The sequence below is a fragment of the Pseudopipra pipra genome, chromosome 1, assembly GCF_036250125.1.
Source record: "Pseudopipra pipra isolate bDixPip1 chromosome 1, bDixPip1.hap1, whole genome shotgun sequence".
Classification (NCBI taxonomy): Eukaryota; Metazoa; Chordata; class Aves; order Passeriformes; family Pipridae; genus Pseudopipra; species Pseudopipra pipra.
Window position 1 is genome coordinate 85360752 of NC_087549.1, and position 13538 is coordinate 85374289.

Genomic DNA, 13538 nt, shown 5'->3' on the forward strand with positions numbered 1-13538 from the left:
GAGATGACGAGTCTTATCTCTATGTATAATTACAAAGATATAATTTTATATATGTGTGTATGTGTGTGTACGCATATATATATATATATATACACATATATATATATGCACGTGTGCACATATGCATGTAGCATTTTACTGAAACTCTCCCGCTTTTCAGCGTCCGGGCGCGGGGCCGGAGAGAGTCGGGCGGCGGGGCACGTCGGGGCTCTGTCCCCGCCGTAGGACGGGACGGGCTGCTCGGGGGGCAGGCGGTGGGCCGCACCCGACGGTGGGGCCGCGCAGGGCTGTGCTCCTGGTCACTTGCCGGGTCGAAGCGGGGTGGGTTCCGTGGGCATTCCCCAGCCGTGGGGTCGGCGCGGCTATGGGCGTCTACAGGATGCACGGGCCAGCAGCTCCCGGCTCCGGGTCTTGGCCGCTTGCCGTCCACGGGGCACGTCGGCATCGTGGGGACAAGGGTTGCTTTGCCTAGGGTGCTTCGGGGGCCTTTTTTAAATTTTCTTTTGTTACTTTTTTCCCTCTCTCTCCCCTCCGGCCCGGTTCGCTGGCCACACCGTTTCTGGGTGCTTCACCGAGCCCTCATCAAGCCACGATTTTATCGCGGATCCCTCTCGCCGCCCACCCGTGACATGCCTTTCCGGGTCCAACACCACATTGCACAGGGGCTCTTGCCCCCGCACCTAGCAAAGTCCCATCGGGCACAGAGGAACTTCGAGGTGGCTATGTGGGACGGGGACACGGGGACACCTGGAGGCATCCCTAAACAGCAGAGAGGGTGTTTCGGACATGGACGGGTCCTCGAATAGAGGAGTGTGCAGTTTGGACCCTCCTGCTTCTGTGTCCTCCACCCCGGTTAATTCAAAGTCTATCCAGCAGCGGGGCAAAGCAGGGTGGGAAGTGGCTGAGGGCAGGAGGTGCAGTCCAGAAACCATGACACCTCGGGTCAGCCACTCGCTCTCCTCCTCCACTTCCAGCGGCTGGGGGATGTGGGCTTGCATCTTTAACGACCTCGGATGCTGGGGTGGAAGAGTTTTCTCAGAGGGAGACGAGGGAACATAAGTGCCTGTCCAGTGATAGTCGTTTATATACATTTTATTGGAAAAAAAATTTTACATCAAAATATTTTGGCAAACTGTAAAAAGAATACATAAGTGCAAATATATTCTCCTTTTAAAGCAATAGTGTGTGAGTATACACGAGATTTATTTAAAATAATTTTTTAAAAATATTGTGGTAGAAAACAACTTCTGTAAAAATAAAAAACGAAACATTGTATTGCTGCAATACTGGAAAAAAAATGAACTTTTCTTAAAGTCTATACACGAAATGGCTAAACAACACTGTTTTAATAATATCAACTGGTCGGTGCTGAAGTCCATACAAAGTGTCCTTGGTGGGGGCTCGGGGAGAAAACAAAATAAAGAAGCGAATTTCCTGCTAACGCAGTAACGGAAGGGGGAGTCCTCGCAGGTGTTGAGCCGAGAGATTTATTTTTCCTATTCAAATACACTTTCAGGTATAAAAATATAATTAATTGTTCCTTTTCCCAATGCTCGATACTTTAGATCACAGAAAGGCGATATATGATTAAGGCGGCATAAGGATACTTACGTCTCCCCTAAGGCAAAATATCACACAAGGCATTTTTCTTTTAGTAAGAGCTTTGGAGCATTATATCGGCTGCACGTGTCCTGCAAGGGATGGAGTGGGACCGAAAACACTGCTTCCTTTGGTAATTTTGCTAAGTGACTCGTGTACTATCAATGCTATCAGAGTGCACAATATATTTAATCTTCGGTGGTCCGTCTATATCTCGGCTCTGTTCAACACCACCTGATTGTCTCTGTTGGAGCGCTGCCTTCACATCACGCAGGGCTTGATGTCTTGACAGACGCTTTGATGGTGGTGATGGTGGTAGTAAGATCCACTAGCGGATGGGTGAAAAGAAGAAATGCCATTAAAATTGAGGACAAAATCTTTCCTGTCACACACTGGGGAGGGATGATGCTGGTAGCGAGGCAGTCCCACTGCAAGAGAAGGAAATAACAAGAGCTGCTCAGAAGTCGGAGAGCTCTGCCCGGGCGGAGAGCCCTTCCTCCCACACCCGCAGAGAGGAGAGGCTGCCTGCATAGGGCTGGCACACCGCTTCCTTACCCCGGGTCTCGGCTCCCCCCTGCAAGGTTTGGTAACTCCTCTTTGGCTTTCCTGGCAGTTGACTTGGACGCTCCTCCGGGGCAGAGCCTGCCCCGTTTGCAGGGCAGAGAGCCCCGACCGAGGAGGGGACGTGAGTTGCCCGAAGTCCCCCATCGCCCGCGGGGCTCGGGGCTGCACCCGTGCAGGTACGAGCCCGCGTGCCTGCTCTACGGGGAGGTTCTAAACTACACAACCGTGTGGCACGCAGGCTGAGGAGAGGAAGGCATGCGGAGGTGGATGTCCACGGACACGTGCCCGGCCGCGTCCCAGGCGCACGCGTATCTCAGAGAATCCCTCCTGCGTGGACACACACGCACTGCTATCTGTCTGCCCTTCTACCCGCGTAGTTACCAGCGTGTAGGGTTAGTACACCCTCTGCATGTGGGGTAGGTGAGGGAGTGTCTGTGTCTGTGTCTGTGTCTGTGTCTGTGTCTGTGTCTGTGTCTGTGTCTGTATGTGTGCGCCCGAGGAGATAATGTCACCTGCGTGTTTTCCTGCACGCGTCGCAGCCATTTAAACCTGATTCCCATCTTTCCTCGCTCTCCCCCCCTCCCTATCCCGTTCCTAGGAGGTTTTTGCTTTTGACTTTAACGGTTGGAGATTGAGTTCCAATCACGATCCATTCGTGTATTGATACAGTATGTATTTATTTATGTATGTGTGTGTAAGACCGTGCACGCCTTTTCGCCTGCGTGTTTTCATAAACATAAGATACACCCTACGGTTCATCAATAACAACAAGCAAAATACATCCGTGGCACCGACATGTAAATGACCTTGCAAATTCTCATTTTAATTTCCCACAGCCTAAGGCAGCCTTTATGGGACGGCATGGGAAACAGCACCCCACCCCCAACACTCCGCGCCGTAGGACCATGCTGGGATCTTTAGTCTGGCAGGGTTCCTACTGGATCCGGCCTGAGCAAGGCCCGCAGGGTAGAGCCAGAGAGGGGTTTGGTTTGGCGTATGGATGTCAAACTCGGCTAGCGGCATCCTGTCAAATATGACCGAGGGTCAAGGGAAGAAAAAAAAAAAAGCAGCAAAAGAGAAGAAGAAGGAGGGGGCAGGAGGAGGGGGGGAAAAAAGGGAAAAAAAAAAAAAAAGAAAAAAAGGAAGAAAGAAGGAAAGAAAAAAAAAAAAGAAAAAAACCAGGAGGGAGACGTCCCCGGTTTTCCTCAGGATGGCGGAGCCGAACCCTTTGGCGGCGACGGCCGGTGGCGCGCACAGTCCGTCTCCTCCGGCATTGTCCCTTCCTTCACCCCGCAGAGCTCACTTTATAAAAGTGATTATTTCGCTGGATTTCCTCGGCTTTCTAATAACCCTGCTGGTATGCTCACCATAAACTGGGGCACTTTATTACAATCCTGATTCAATAATTTAGCAGGATTTAATAGTGTGCGAAAAAAATCCAGCTCCCCCCACCCCCCAGCTTCAAAATCCTTTTAGCAGAACCAAGCCTCCTGTTTCCAATTTTTTCCTCTCTTATACTTGGGTCTGATGTAAATTCGAGGTTATAAGTCCGCCCTGACGCTGTCACGGGTAGAGGATTATTGACCGATCAACAGCGATTGCCACCGAATTTGCTTTGCATTTCACTAAGAGAAAGGGAAAGGTGAAATTCACTTGATGCTGCTTTTGTGCAGAGAGGGAGAAAGATTATTGCTGGTTATAATTACAAATGAAAGAACTCGGATTCTTTTTTCCGCATCTCCTTTCGCTCTTCTAAAATGTTTACGCCACAGACATTTTACGTATCACGCACTAATAAGAATTGGATCCCCGTAAAAAAATAAAGAGTTGGTTTGGGGTTTTTAGTGAATCAAGAACTGGGGATGGCTTACACTAAATTCCTAGGCCCAGATGATGAAGATGTAGAAAATAACCAGAGAAACCCCGTTTTGCATAGTGGTGGCATTAAATCTGAGCTACTGGAAACGGACGCTCCTCGCCGGTGTTAAGAAAGTGTCCAGTGGTCCGTCTGAGTCTATTCCTTAAACAGGAACAATTGGGATTTAAACCACCCCGACCTCGGAAACCACAGTGGAAGGTCCGGGGGACCAGAACCCTTGCTCTCTCTCCCTCTGCATTTCGTTTCAGAAGCGTATTCTTGGGCAGCTTCTGGATGAAAATTTCTCTTCTAGGAATCGGCTTTCTTACCTCAGGTGTCTGGCAGGAGGAGGAGGCAGCTGCCTCCCAGCTCTGCTCCCGTGCCAGTCCCACTCCCGCTCCACGCGTGGGCCCCATGGGCACTGCGTGGCGGACTGTGCGGCCGCAAAGAGTAAAGCAAACAGAGGGAAACAGACCCAAAGAAAGGAAAAGAAAACAGAAATCCAAGCAAAAACAACAAACCAAAGCAGAAATTCCTAACGGTGAAAGTACGTAGTTCTGTGGGATGCCCTTGTGAACTCACTGGCCTCTCGCCTTGGCCCTAAAAAGCACGTGGAAGGATGGCCTATATCTCAGAAAAGTTGGTTTAAACCTCAGCAGGAGAGCGCTGTAGGCACGGAGGAGCCCACCTGGGGACGCCCCTGGTCCCCACACTACTCTATGCCAAAACGCTGGTAGGACGGTGATCCGCTTGGCAACCGCCTCTCCCCAGAAGACACATCAGGGCTATTTAGGGGTTTGGGTCTTTTTTAATTATTATTTTTTAAGGGAGAAAAATTTGCAATCGCTTGGTCTCCCCTGTCAGCCCATATCCCTTCTGCGATGATGGCAAAGGGACTTGCCCAGCGGCTCGCCCTCCCCACGGCGACAGCAGACTGAGGAGGCCAGGGCAGACTCCGGCTCTCTCTCGCAGGACAGGAAAGTGATTGACAGGAGTCCAGGGAGGGGGCGGGAGGGGACCCAGAGCTGAGGGTCGCCTGTATTTGTTACTTGTTGAAATTCCCATAAAATTGAACAAGACCCCGCTCTCATAGGGGTTAAGTCAGGCTAAAATCCTCTTCGGTGTGGTCCAGCCCAGACTGTCTTTGTTTGCTTAACCTCTGGGACCTACGTTTAAAAGGGCTATTTGGAAAAATTCCCCGTAAGAGCCCAACATCTTTTACCCATTTTTGTGCTCAGATATTTCTGAACAGACTTTGTCTGTAATCACCGGCAGGGGTGGTGGGGGGAGGAATGAAGGGGTGGGAGACAGAGACCAGAAAACTCTTTCCCTCCAGTTGCAGAAATATACTCGATCCGCTTTAATCTCTCTAGCATTTTTTAAGATAAGCGGGTGGTTTGGGTGGTGTTTCTTCTTACTTTTTTTTTTCACCCGCAGGGTTTAGAGGGTAATATTTGACGCCTTTATTTGATTACTCTCGCGACGCGTCTCCGCGGAGCGCGGTTTACCGAGGCGGCGGCGATGCCCGGCGGCGCTCTCCGCGAAGTGAAGCCGCAGCCCGGGACGGCTGGGCGAACCCCGCTCCCACCGCCGCGCACATGTCGCAGACACCCGGACGGGGCCGTGTGAGCCGCGTCCGAGCCGGCACTAAGCCGGCACGAGCCTGGCTTTCCTCGAACTGCTCCTTTTTGGCTCTGGGCAAGAAGGAGGGATGCTCGCAGCCGTACCCACCGCCAACCCCCCGACAGCCCCCCTGTCCCGAAGCAGAACAGCTCCAACCCACGCGTATTTTTTTCCTTCTTGCAGACAATGCACCTCTTTTTCCAACACCGTGGTGGTCTGGGGTTCCCCGCGCGAAACCTTTGTCGCCAGCGAAAACTCCCGCCGGCGCCGCACTCCCCACCGCCCCCGTCGCCCCTCCGGGTCCCTACCTGAGAGGTCGTCGCGGGGGCTCTGGTGCAGGTATCCCTGCTCCAGGGAGTAGGAGGGCACGCTGGAGTGGATGCCGGAGGAAGCGGCGTTGGCGGCGGGGAGGCCCTGCTGCTTTATGTAGGGCGAGGCCCCCGAGGCTGTCCAGTGAGCCGAAGGGCTCGTGTAGGGAGAGTGGCACTCGATGGCGCTCGCCATGGCCGGCGAGGAGGGCACGGGGCTGCTGCTGCTGTCAGGGCCGTAGTCCCCGTTGGCAGTCACCGGGCAGCTGGCCATGTAGGTCGAGCCGGGGTTGGGAGACATGTGCGGGACGTGGTGGCCGCCACTGAGTCCCTCGTAGCCACTGGCCATGGCGTTGGGCATCATGTCGAGGTTGTAGCCGTTGGAGTGGCAGGCGAGGGAGGCGGGGGGCGCCTGGAAGTCGAAGCCCTGTGGGAGGATGGAGGCGCCGAAGCCCAGCCCGTTCATCATGCGGTACATGGGCTTCAGCGCCTGGCATTTCCTCCTGAAGCCGCGAGGCCGCCGTCGGAAGGAGCCCTCCTCAAACATGAACTCGCTGGCCGGGTCGATGGTCCAGTAGTGGCCCTTGCCCGGGCGGCCAAGGCCCTTGGGCAGCTTGATGAAGCACTCGTTGAGGGAGAGGTTGTGGCGCACGGAATTCTTCCAGCCCTGGTAGGAGCCGCGGAAGAAGGGGAAGCGGGCCTGCAGGAACTGGTAGATCTCGCTGAGAGTCAGGCGCTTGGAGGGTGAGCTCTGGATGGCCATGACGATGAGGGCGATGTAGGAGTAGGGGGGCTTTTCGGGCCGCCGCAGCCCTGAGCTGGCCTTCTTGCTCTTGGAGGACGCCGCCGCCGCCGAGGAGGAGGAGGAGGAGGTGGAGGTGGAGGAAGAGGAGGTGGAGGTCTCCAGGGCGGAGGAGGGCGGCCGGCTCATCTGGAGAGCTCCGGGAGCCGGGCTGCAGGAGCGGAGAGGGACGGGGGGCTCCAGCCGCTGCTGCCCGCTCTCGGTGGTCATCTGGCGGAGGGAGGGGAATGGGGCAGGGTGGGGTGAGGCTGGGAGGGAAGGGGGGGAGCCGAGTGGGGTGGGTACCGGGGCGGGGGTGCCCCGCAGGGGGAGAAAGGGGGGGCGGTGGGAGCCGCTGTCCTCCGGGCACCTCCTCAGCGCGGCGGGCGGCGGTGGGGCGGTGGCAGCGCCCTGCGCATCCCTCCCCACGGTCCCTTGCGCAATGGCTCCTCTGCTTTCCGCCGGAGCCAGGCACTGGGCGGGATGGACCGGCCCGGCCCCGGCCCTGGTCCGGCCCCCTCCCTCCCTGCGCCGCGCCGCCCGCGGAGGCTCCGCTCAGTGCCGCTCCGCTTCCTTCTCTGACCCCCACCTGGGGACCATCCCGCTGCCTAATCCGGCAAGGAGAGGAAGCGCAAGAGCCCCCCTCTCCAATCTCTTCCGCACTGTTATTCTTTAATATATACTGTTTTCTTGCGTAAAAGTCACAGCGCGACCGCCTATCAGTTCCTTCAATATTGCTATTATTTTTTTCTCTTTCCCCACAACCCCCCTGAATCCGGCCGAGAAATCAGCAGAGATAGAGAGAGAGAGAGGGGGAGCGAGAGGGGGGAGAAAGAGACCACCCCCTTTCCAGCTGGCGTCTGTCCACCCGTCATCTGGACAGGAGGCGCTGCTGCCGCTGCGGCTGCCGCTGCTGCTGCGGCACCATCCCCGGCTCGCTGCCGATGCCGGCCCCGCACCGGTCCCGCTTACTGCCTCTCCGGATTTCCCGTGGCCCCACAGGCACCTCTTTGCCCGCTGATCCCCGGCACCGCCCCGGGGCGAGTCGAGCGGCTGCAAGCCCGAAGCTCTGCCGGTGCACCCCGGGTCACACGGGCGCTGACGCAGCCGTGTGCGGGCGTAGATGCATATGAGGGGGTCGCCCACCCTCCGGAGCCCGAGGCAGCAGTGTTTGTTGCTTCTCAAGCCTGCTATACATCTGTTTTTAAAGACTTTTCAGTACCCTCTGCCACCCCCACAGCCCTATAAAACTCCATTCATTTTACAGAGCAACGGGGGCAGAGTCCGAGGATCAGAGATGCGACCTCCCTCCGCCCCCCGGGGACGCCCGCCCGGTGCAACGGGTGGGTCACGCGTGCTGGCAAACGCCGGTTGCCGAAGGAAACGGGGCGCCGGAGGGGGCAGGGAGGAGAGGGGCCGGCGGAGGCACAGGCCTGCTCTCGGATGATGGAGGAGGCTCCAGGATCAAACTGGAGACGCAAGGAGGACGGCGGCAGGAAAAGAGGCAGAGCAGACAGGGATGCTGGACCAAAGGCACGGGGGTGGGAAGGACGTGGACAGAGCGGGACGACGTGTCAGCGTGCCTGCAGTGCTGTGTGTGTGTGTCTGTGTGTCCGTTTGTCTCTAGCGCAGCTCCGTGCTGAGAGCTCGCTGGTGGGTACGGGCAGGGAGGGGGTGGGGCTGGTCCCAGACAGTGACCTGCAGTTGAGTGGAAGCAGGCTTTTTCCATCAAACTTTGCCTGGATACCACACACAGAGTCCAAGTGTCAGTTTACTGCCCTGAGCCCGGCTCCTTTTCCCTAAGCTCCACAGTAATTAGACAAAGAAAACCTAAATTAACTGAACAGGCGTCGACAGCTTCCTCCAGATCACCACTGCTACATACATGGGAATGTGTCCGAAAATGGCTTGATTGTATCTGAGGATCAGCTAAGAAAAACACTACCAAGCCTGGCAATGTTTACGACACATTTTTAATAGAAAAAATAATCGCCTGGTCGATAGACCATGTTTACCTTCCTTGAGGCATCGATTTAAATTGTTTCCACTGGAAGAAAAAAAGAAATAAAACAAAAAAAAGCAGAAGAATATCTGTCTGACTATCTATCTATCTATCTATCTATCTATCTATCTATCTATCTATCTCTTTTATCTTTTTTTCCCCTGTTGTTGTCTCGAAGGTCAGGGAGGCCAACATGCAATTCCTGATCTCATTGTAAGGACCTATTCTGATTTTTTTTTTTTAATATCCGTGTTTTTAAATACAAACATCTTTCCTCGCTCTCGATCGGCAAGTGAGGGTGCTTTTTCGCCTTCCTCGGCGGGATGTCTGTCTAAATGTCACCTTTGGATGACATGTCCAAGTAATTTCTGCGATGTTTGGCAGACCGAAGGCATTAAAGACAAGGGGGAAGGTCGTTGCTTGTAAATCACTCTAACCTGCCCCCGTTTCAGACAGTTCGTTTCAATCATTAATGTTAGCCGAGCAGGAAGAATCATTTACTCCCAGCACAAGATGTCACGATACACTAGGGTGTCGTTGGTTTCTCAGCGGTGCGAGATGGACACACAATGAGACAAAACCGAGAAGGGCAGCCCTGTGGCAGAGAGACGAGTGCTGCTTCAATCGCGACTTGACGGAGTCCTGATACGAGAACAGTGGGGTAACACATTCGATCAGCCGCCTTCTACCTGCAAGCAACGTCTTCTTCTCAGCAGCAGATGCTTGTTTGAAATATAGCATTAGGAAGTCTCCTAAACATGATCCTGAGAGTTTAAAAGATGGTTTAAATTGCCTATGATTAAACAGAAGTGCATTTGCTGTTTGGTGGAGATGTTTATTTTAGTTGGTGTATCCATTTCTGAGCTGATCCCAGTTTCGGAGCACAACTGGTTTGTTTTACCAGAGTATACGGAAATTAAACTTTTTGGCAGATTTGGTTACTCAGATGTTGTTCTATAATCATAGTTTTTATTCTAGGAAATCTCTTCATTATTGCGGTTTCAGTTTCATGTTCATAACACAGTCCCCTCTGCTTCGTGGGCTAAATGAAATAAGTTAAACTAAACCAGTTAAGAAAATGGGAGGCAAATACGAAAGATAAATGTTTACGGTTATCTTTGAGTCCTTTTTTCGCCCCTCTTTTTGTTCTTTTTCTGTTGCTTTCCTCTCTTTTTTAACTGCGTGCTTCAGGCTCTTTCCTCTCCTCTGAGGTCCTGCAGATGAGAAGCGTTTTTTCAATTAAAGCCGAGACTGAAACTTAAACAAATCCCTTCAGTATTGTAAAAGTGCGTTTCCTTAAGCCCTGGAGGATTTTCCTCCAACTGTCAGTTTCAGGGTGCCTGGATTTAGATCTCCATCCACAGCGACTGACAGAGATCCCTTTCCGCATGAAGGGCATGCGGGCATTTTAACGAGCTGGAAGGAGTCGAGCGGCCGCAGAGGAACGCCCGGCACCCGTCCCCGGCGGCTCAGAGCGACCACCCTGGGGGCTGGGAGGGTGGCAGTCCCGCTGCGGCGGCGGGAGCAGAAAGGCCGGGATGGGAAGGGACTCGCGGCGTTCTTGTCCCGTCCTTTGTACTGCTCCCGGGACCTCTTGACTTCTTGGGACCTCTGGCAGTAGCCGTGCGATCCCGATGTTTGTTTGGAGAGGTTTTTCCGCTTTTTTTTTACGCCCCCCCTTTTCTTTTTTTCTTTGCGTACTTAATGGGCAGCAGGAGTGACTCTTTTAATAGACATCTTCCCAACGGCTACCAGCAGGACCCTTCTTCCCAGCTCCCGTTGAAGAGTTGGTCTTTCCCTCTTTTCCCGAGGCAGAGGAAAAGGGGAGATGATCATGGCAATGTGAGGGGTTGAGACACCTCCCATCTCAAGGGCAGACAAGGACATTCAGGGCAAACGTAGGGGTCTACCTTGCCTTGTGGGAAAAAACCCCAGCCTGACCCCAAAAGCATCACCAAACACGCTCCCTGTGCACATAACAGGGACCTCTCGTGACATTTTCGAGGGAGTTACCTGGAGTATCGCCACGGGTTTGGATGACTTTCCACGAGGATATTTTAAGAAATTTTTCATCAATGTCTGGATGTGGGGGGAAGCTAACTCCGGGTCAGGACACCTCCATGAACGTGGTGATCGTAAACTAGCAGGGCCGCACCTTTCCCTTTCCTCTCTGCTACACGACTCTCACGGCCGGGAGAGCTTTGTTCATTGCCCGAGGACGGAGAGAAAGACCAGGCGAAAAACAAAGTTTGGGCGAGAAGCCAGCCGAAGGGCAAACTCTACTTGCCTTTAGGGAAGTGTTTGCCGGGCGAAAATCGGCCTCAGCAGGTGGGGAGTCTCCACTCAACTCTCCCACGCTGGACACGCAGAACCTTGGCTCCTGGGGGCGTCCCGCAGGGAGCCGGTACTCCGTGGGCCTCAAGGACCGGAGGACCCCGCGGAGGGGAAATGCGAGCACTGAACACCGGGGACGCGAACATATCCGCCCCCCGCCGCCCCCCACCCCCTTTCTCCGGACAAGTCCAGCTTTCACAGCCGTTTGGTCTCTTCAACCGTCTGCAAAAGAGTTTCTCAGCGTTTAGACTTTCCGGGGAACACCTACGCCCAAGGTTTTGTCTCAATGTTAACCCCTCAGCCCTCCCCGCCCTCCGCCCCCAAGGATGCCTGCATCCCCTGCGTCCCACCCCAGCCTCATCATTGCACGGGAACCATGACAGGCAGACACCCTGCGAGCCTGAGGTGCCCGCGCTCCGCCTGAGTTCCCTAAACGCAGAGTTGATATCCACCCAGCCGCGGGGCTGTGCTGGGGGTACCGACGATGGTTTGCCGGGACCCAGTGGGCAGCCCGTCCCGAGCGCCCTTCTGTGCTTTCCCCGCGATCTCGGGCTGATGGGATAGAGGAGAAAGGGGATCCCCAGATGTGGGATGGGATAAAGCAGGGGCTCCTACTGATAGACTACCTGGATGCCCTGCAGATAATATGGGTGTTGCAACAGCCCGCCAGACCTGCGCGGATATCGCGGCGATTAAACCTTCACGAAGACACGCTGCGCGTGTGATAGTGTCGGTTTTTTAAGTGTCAGCTCAGCCCCCGAGTACTTCCACCAAGTGTTTTTGTGGGTAGACTTTGCGTTTCCTATACCAGATGACAATGTTAAAGATTTTATCCCCTCCCAGCTCTGCACAGCTCCAACTGAACTTCCCGGAGCATCAAAATAAACCCCCTACAGCGGTCAGGATATAGGTCACCCCTTTAAAAGGAAACACAACCCTTCCAAAAATATAAAACATCTCTGACGTAGAGAAAAAAAAATACTCCTTTGTCTCCGAGCATCCTCTGTCGGTGTAAATAAAACGTGACAAGCGCGGGGTAAAATAAGAAGCGGGATGTTTCGAGATCAGAGCAGAGGCGAGGTCCCGGCGCAGTGCGGGCAGCCGGGCGACGGCAGTCGAGCAGGCGGCTCCGGGCAGGTGGAGGTTCTGTCGCGCTCCCGGGAAGGAGACAGGCTGAGGGCTCAGGCAGACCTCCGAGGGGAGGTTGCAAAAGAGATGGGTTTCGGAGCCGATACCCTCCGCCCCTGCACATGCCGACCTCTGTACGTCCTTTTACACATCTTAGTGTAAAAGGTCGCGCAAATGCCAGCAGCGCCAGTGCAAAAATAATAGCGGCAGCCCTTGTAGGAATTCATCGTGTCTCTGCAACGCTGTAGGAAAAGCCCCCTGTCTCCAGTCCTGCTCTGCATACCCCATTGACAGCCGCGAATAAGGGCAAACGGTTTGGCCCGAGATCTGAACACACGGTACCTTTTTGACTGGCTTCTCCCCCGCCCAAGCTTACATTCCAATCAAATGAGATTTCTGACTTTACACATTGTCAATAATTTTCATACGTGCGCCGACCTTAATTACTTTCCATACCATTTGGAGCAGACAAATAGTTTCAGTGGGGTGAGAGAGCCAGCGGTGCCCTCGGCTGTGGTGGAGGGCTGCGCTTTTCTCCCTGCTCCCAGCTGCCCCTCCAGGAATACACCTCGACCCCTCCGGCCGCCGCCACCTCCGGCGGGGCAGCATCCCCTTCCCGCAGAAACCTGCGTGGAAAGCTCCGCGGGACGCCCTCGCGCCAGACAACGGGGCTCGTCGGGTGGGCAGCGAGGGGGGAGCCCTCGCAAGGGCTGACTGGGACGACAGGCACATCGGTAGCATCGGAGGGTGTGTGGGCTTGTTTGAATTTCGGAGGAAGAAGGATTCGTAGAGATGCGCGCAGCTACCAGCGCGGCCCCGCCGGGAGACCCTGCTCGCCTCTCACCCACGGGCCGCGGAGCGGGGATCTCCCGCAGCTCCAGCCCCGCTGCCGGAGAAGGCACTAATCAAGAGCAGGTTTCCCCGCTCGCTCCTTTCCTCCTCCCCGCCTCCCCCCTCCGTATCCCCCTCTCTTTTCGTGAGAGGTTTGCATTAATTTTTAAGTAAAGCCCATAAAACATAACGACCCAGTGAAAGGTAGGGCCGAGTTACTGAGTGCCGGATTATTACATGATTTACGAACATAGTTTGGAAAAAAGTAATAATCCAAGATCGCACCTCAGTAGCGAGCCTGCCAGGGCCGGGCACGGCTGCTGCGGCCGCGGCCTCGCCACCTCCCGCCTCGGCGACCCTCAGTAGGGCCGGTTCGAGGGGCAGGAAACCGTAAAGCCTATTTTAAATCTTTTTTTTTTTTTTTTTTTTTTTTTTTCCCCCCTGGTGTGTGTGTGTGGTTTTACAGGCTGCATCTCCCCGCCTCTCCCTGCTCTGTACACACCTTTTTAC

At 54.5% G+C, this 13538-nt stretch overlaps 1 protein-coding gene across 1 annotated transcript; it reads right to left on the minus strand.

Annotated features, from left to right (window-relative positions):
* Window positions 1–1076: 1076 nt before the first annotated feature.
* FOXF2 (forkhead box F2) lies at window positions 1077–7239 on the minus strand. The gene is made up of 2 exons (XM_064663000.1): window positions 5953–7239; window positions 1077–2027 (listed from the first exon to the last, which is right to left on the minus strand). The coding sequence occupies exons 1-2, from the start codon at window positions 6962–6964 to the stop codon at window positions 1861–1863; spliced, it is 1179 nt and encodes a 392-aa protein (XP_064519070.1). The 5' UTR covers window positions 6965–7239; the 3' UTR covers window positions 1077–1860.
* Window positions 7240–13538: the final 6299 nt, after the last annotated feature.

What these genes read in the sequence shown, in the direction of transcription:
- FOXF2 (XM_064663000.1), bottom strand. Translation starts at nt 6,964, where the DNA reads ATGACCACCGAGAGCGGGCAGCAGCGGCTGGAGCCCCCCGTCCCTCTC. An exon ending in CCCCCGCGACGACCTCTCAG is followed by an intron (nt 2,028 to 5,952) that starts GTAGGGACCCGG and finishes CTTCTCTTGCAG; the next exon opens with TGGGACTGCCTCGCTACCAG.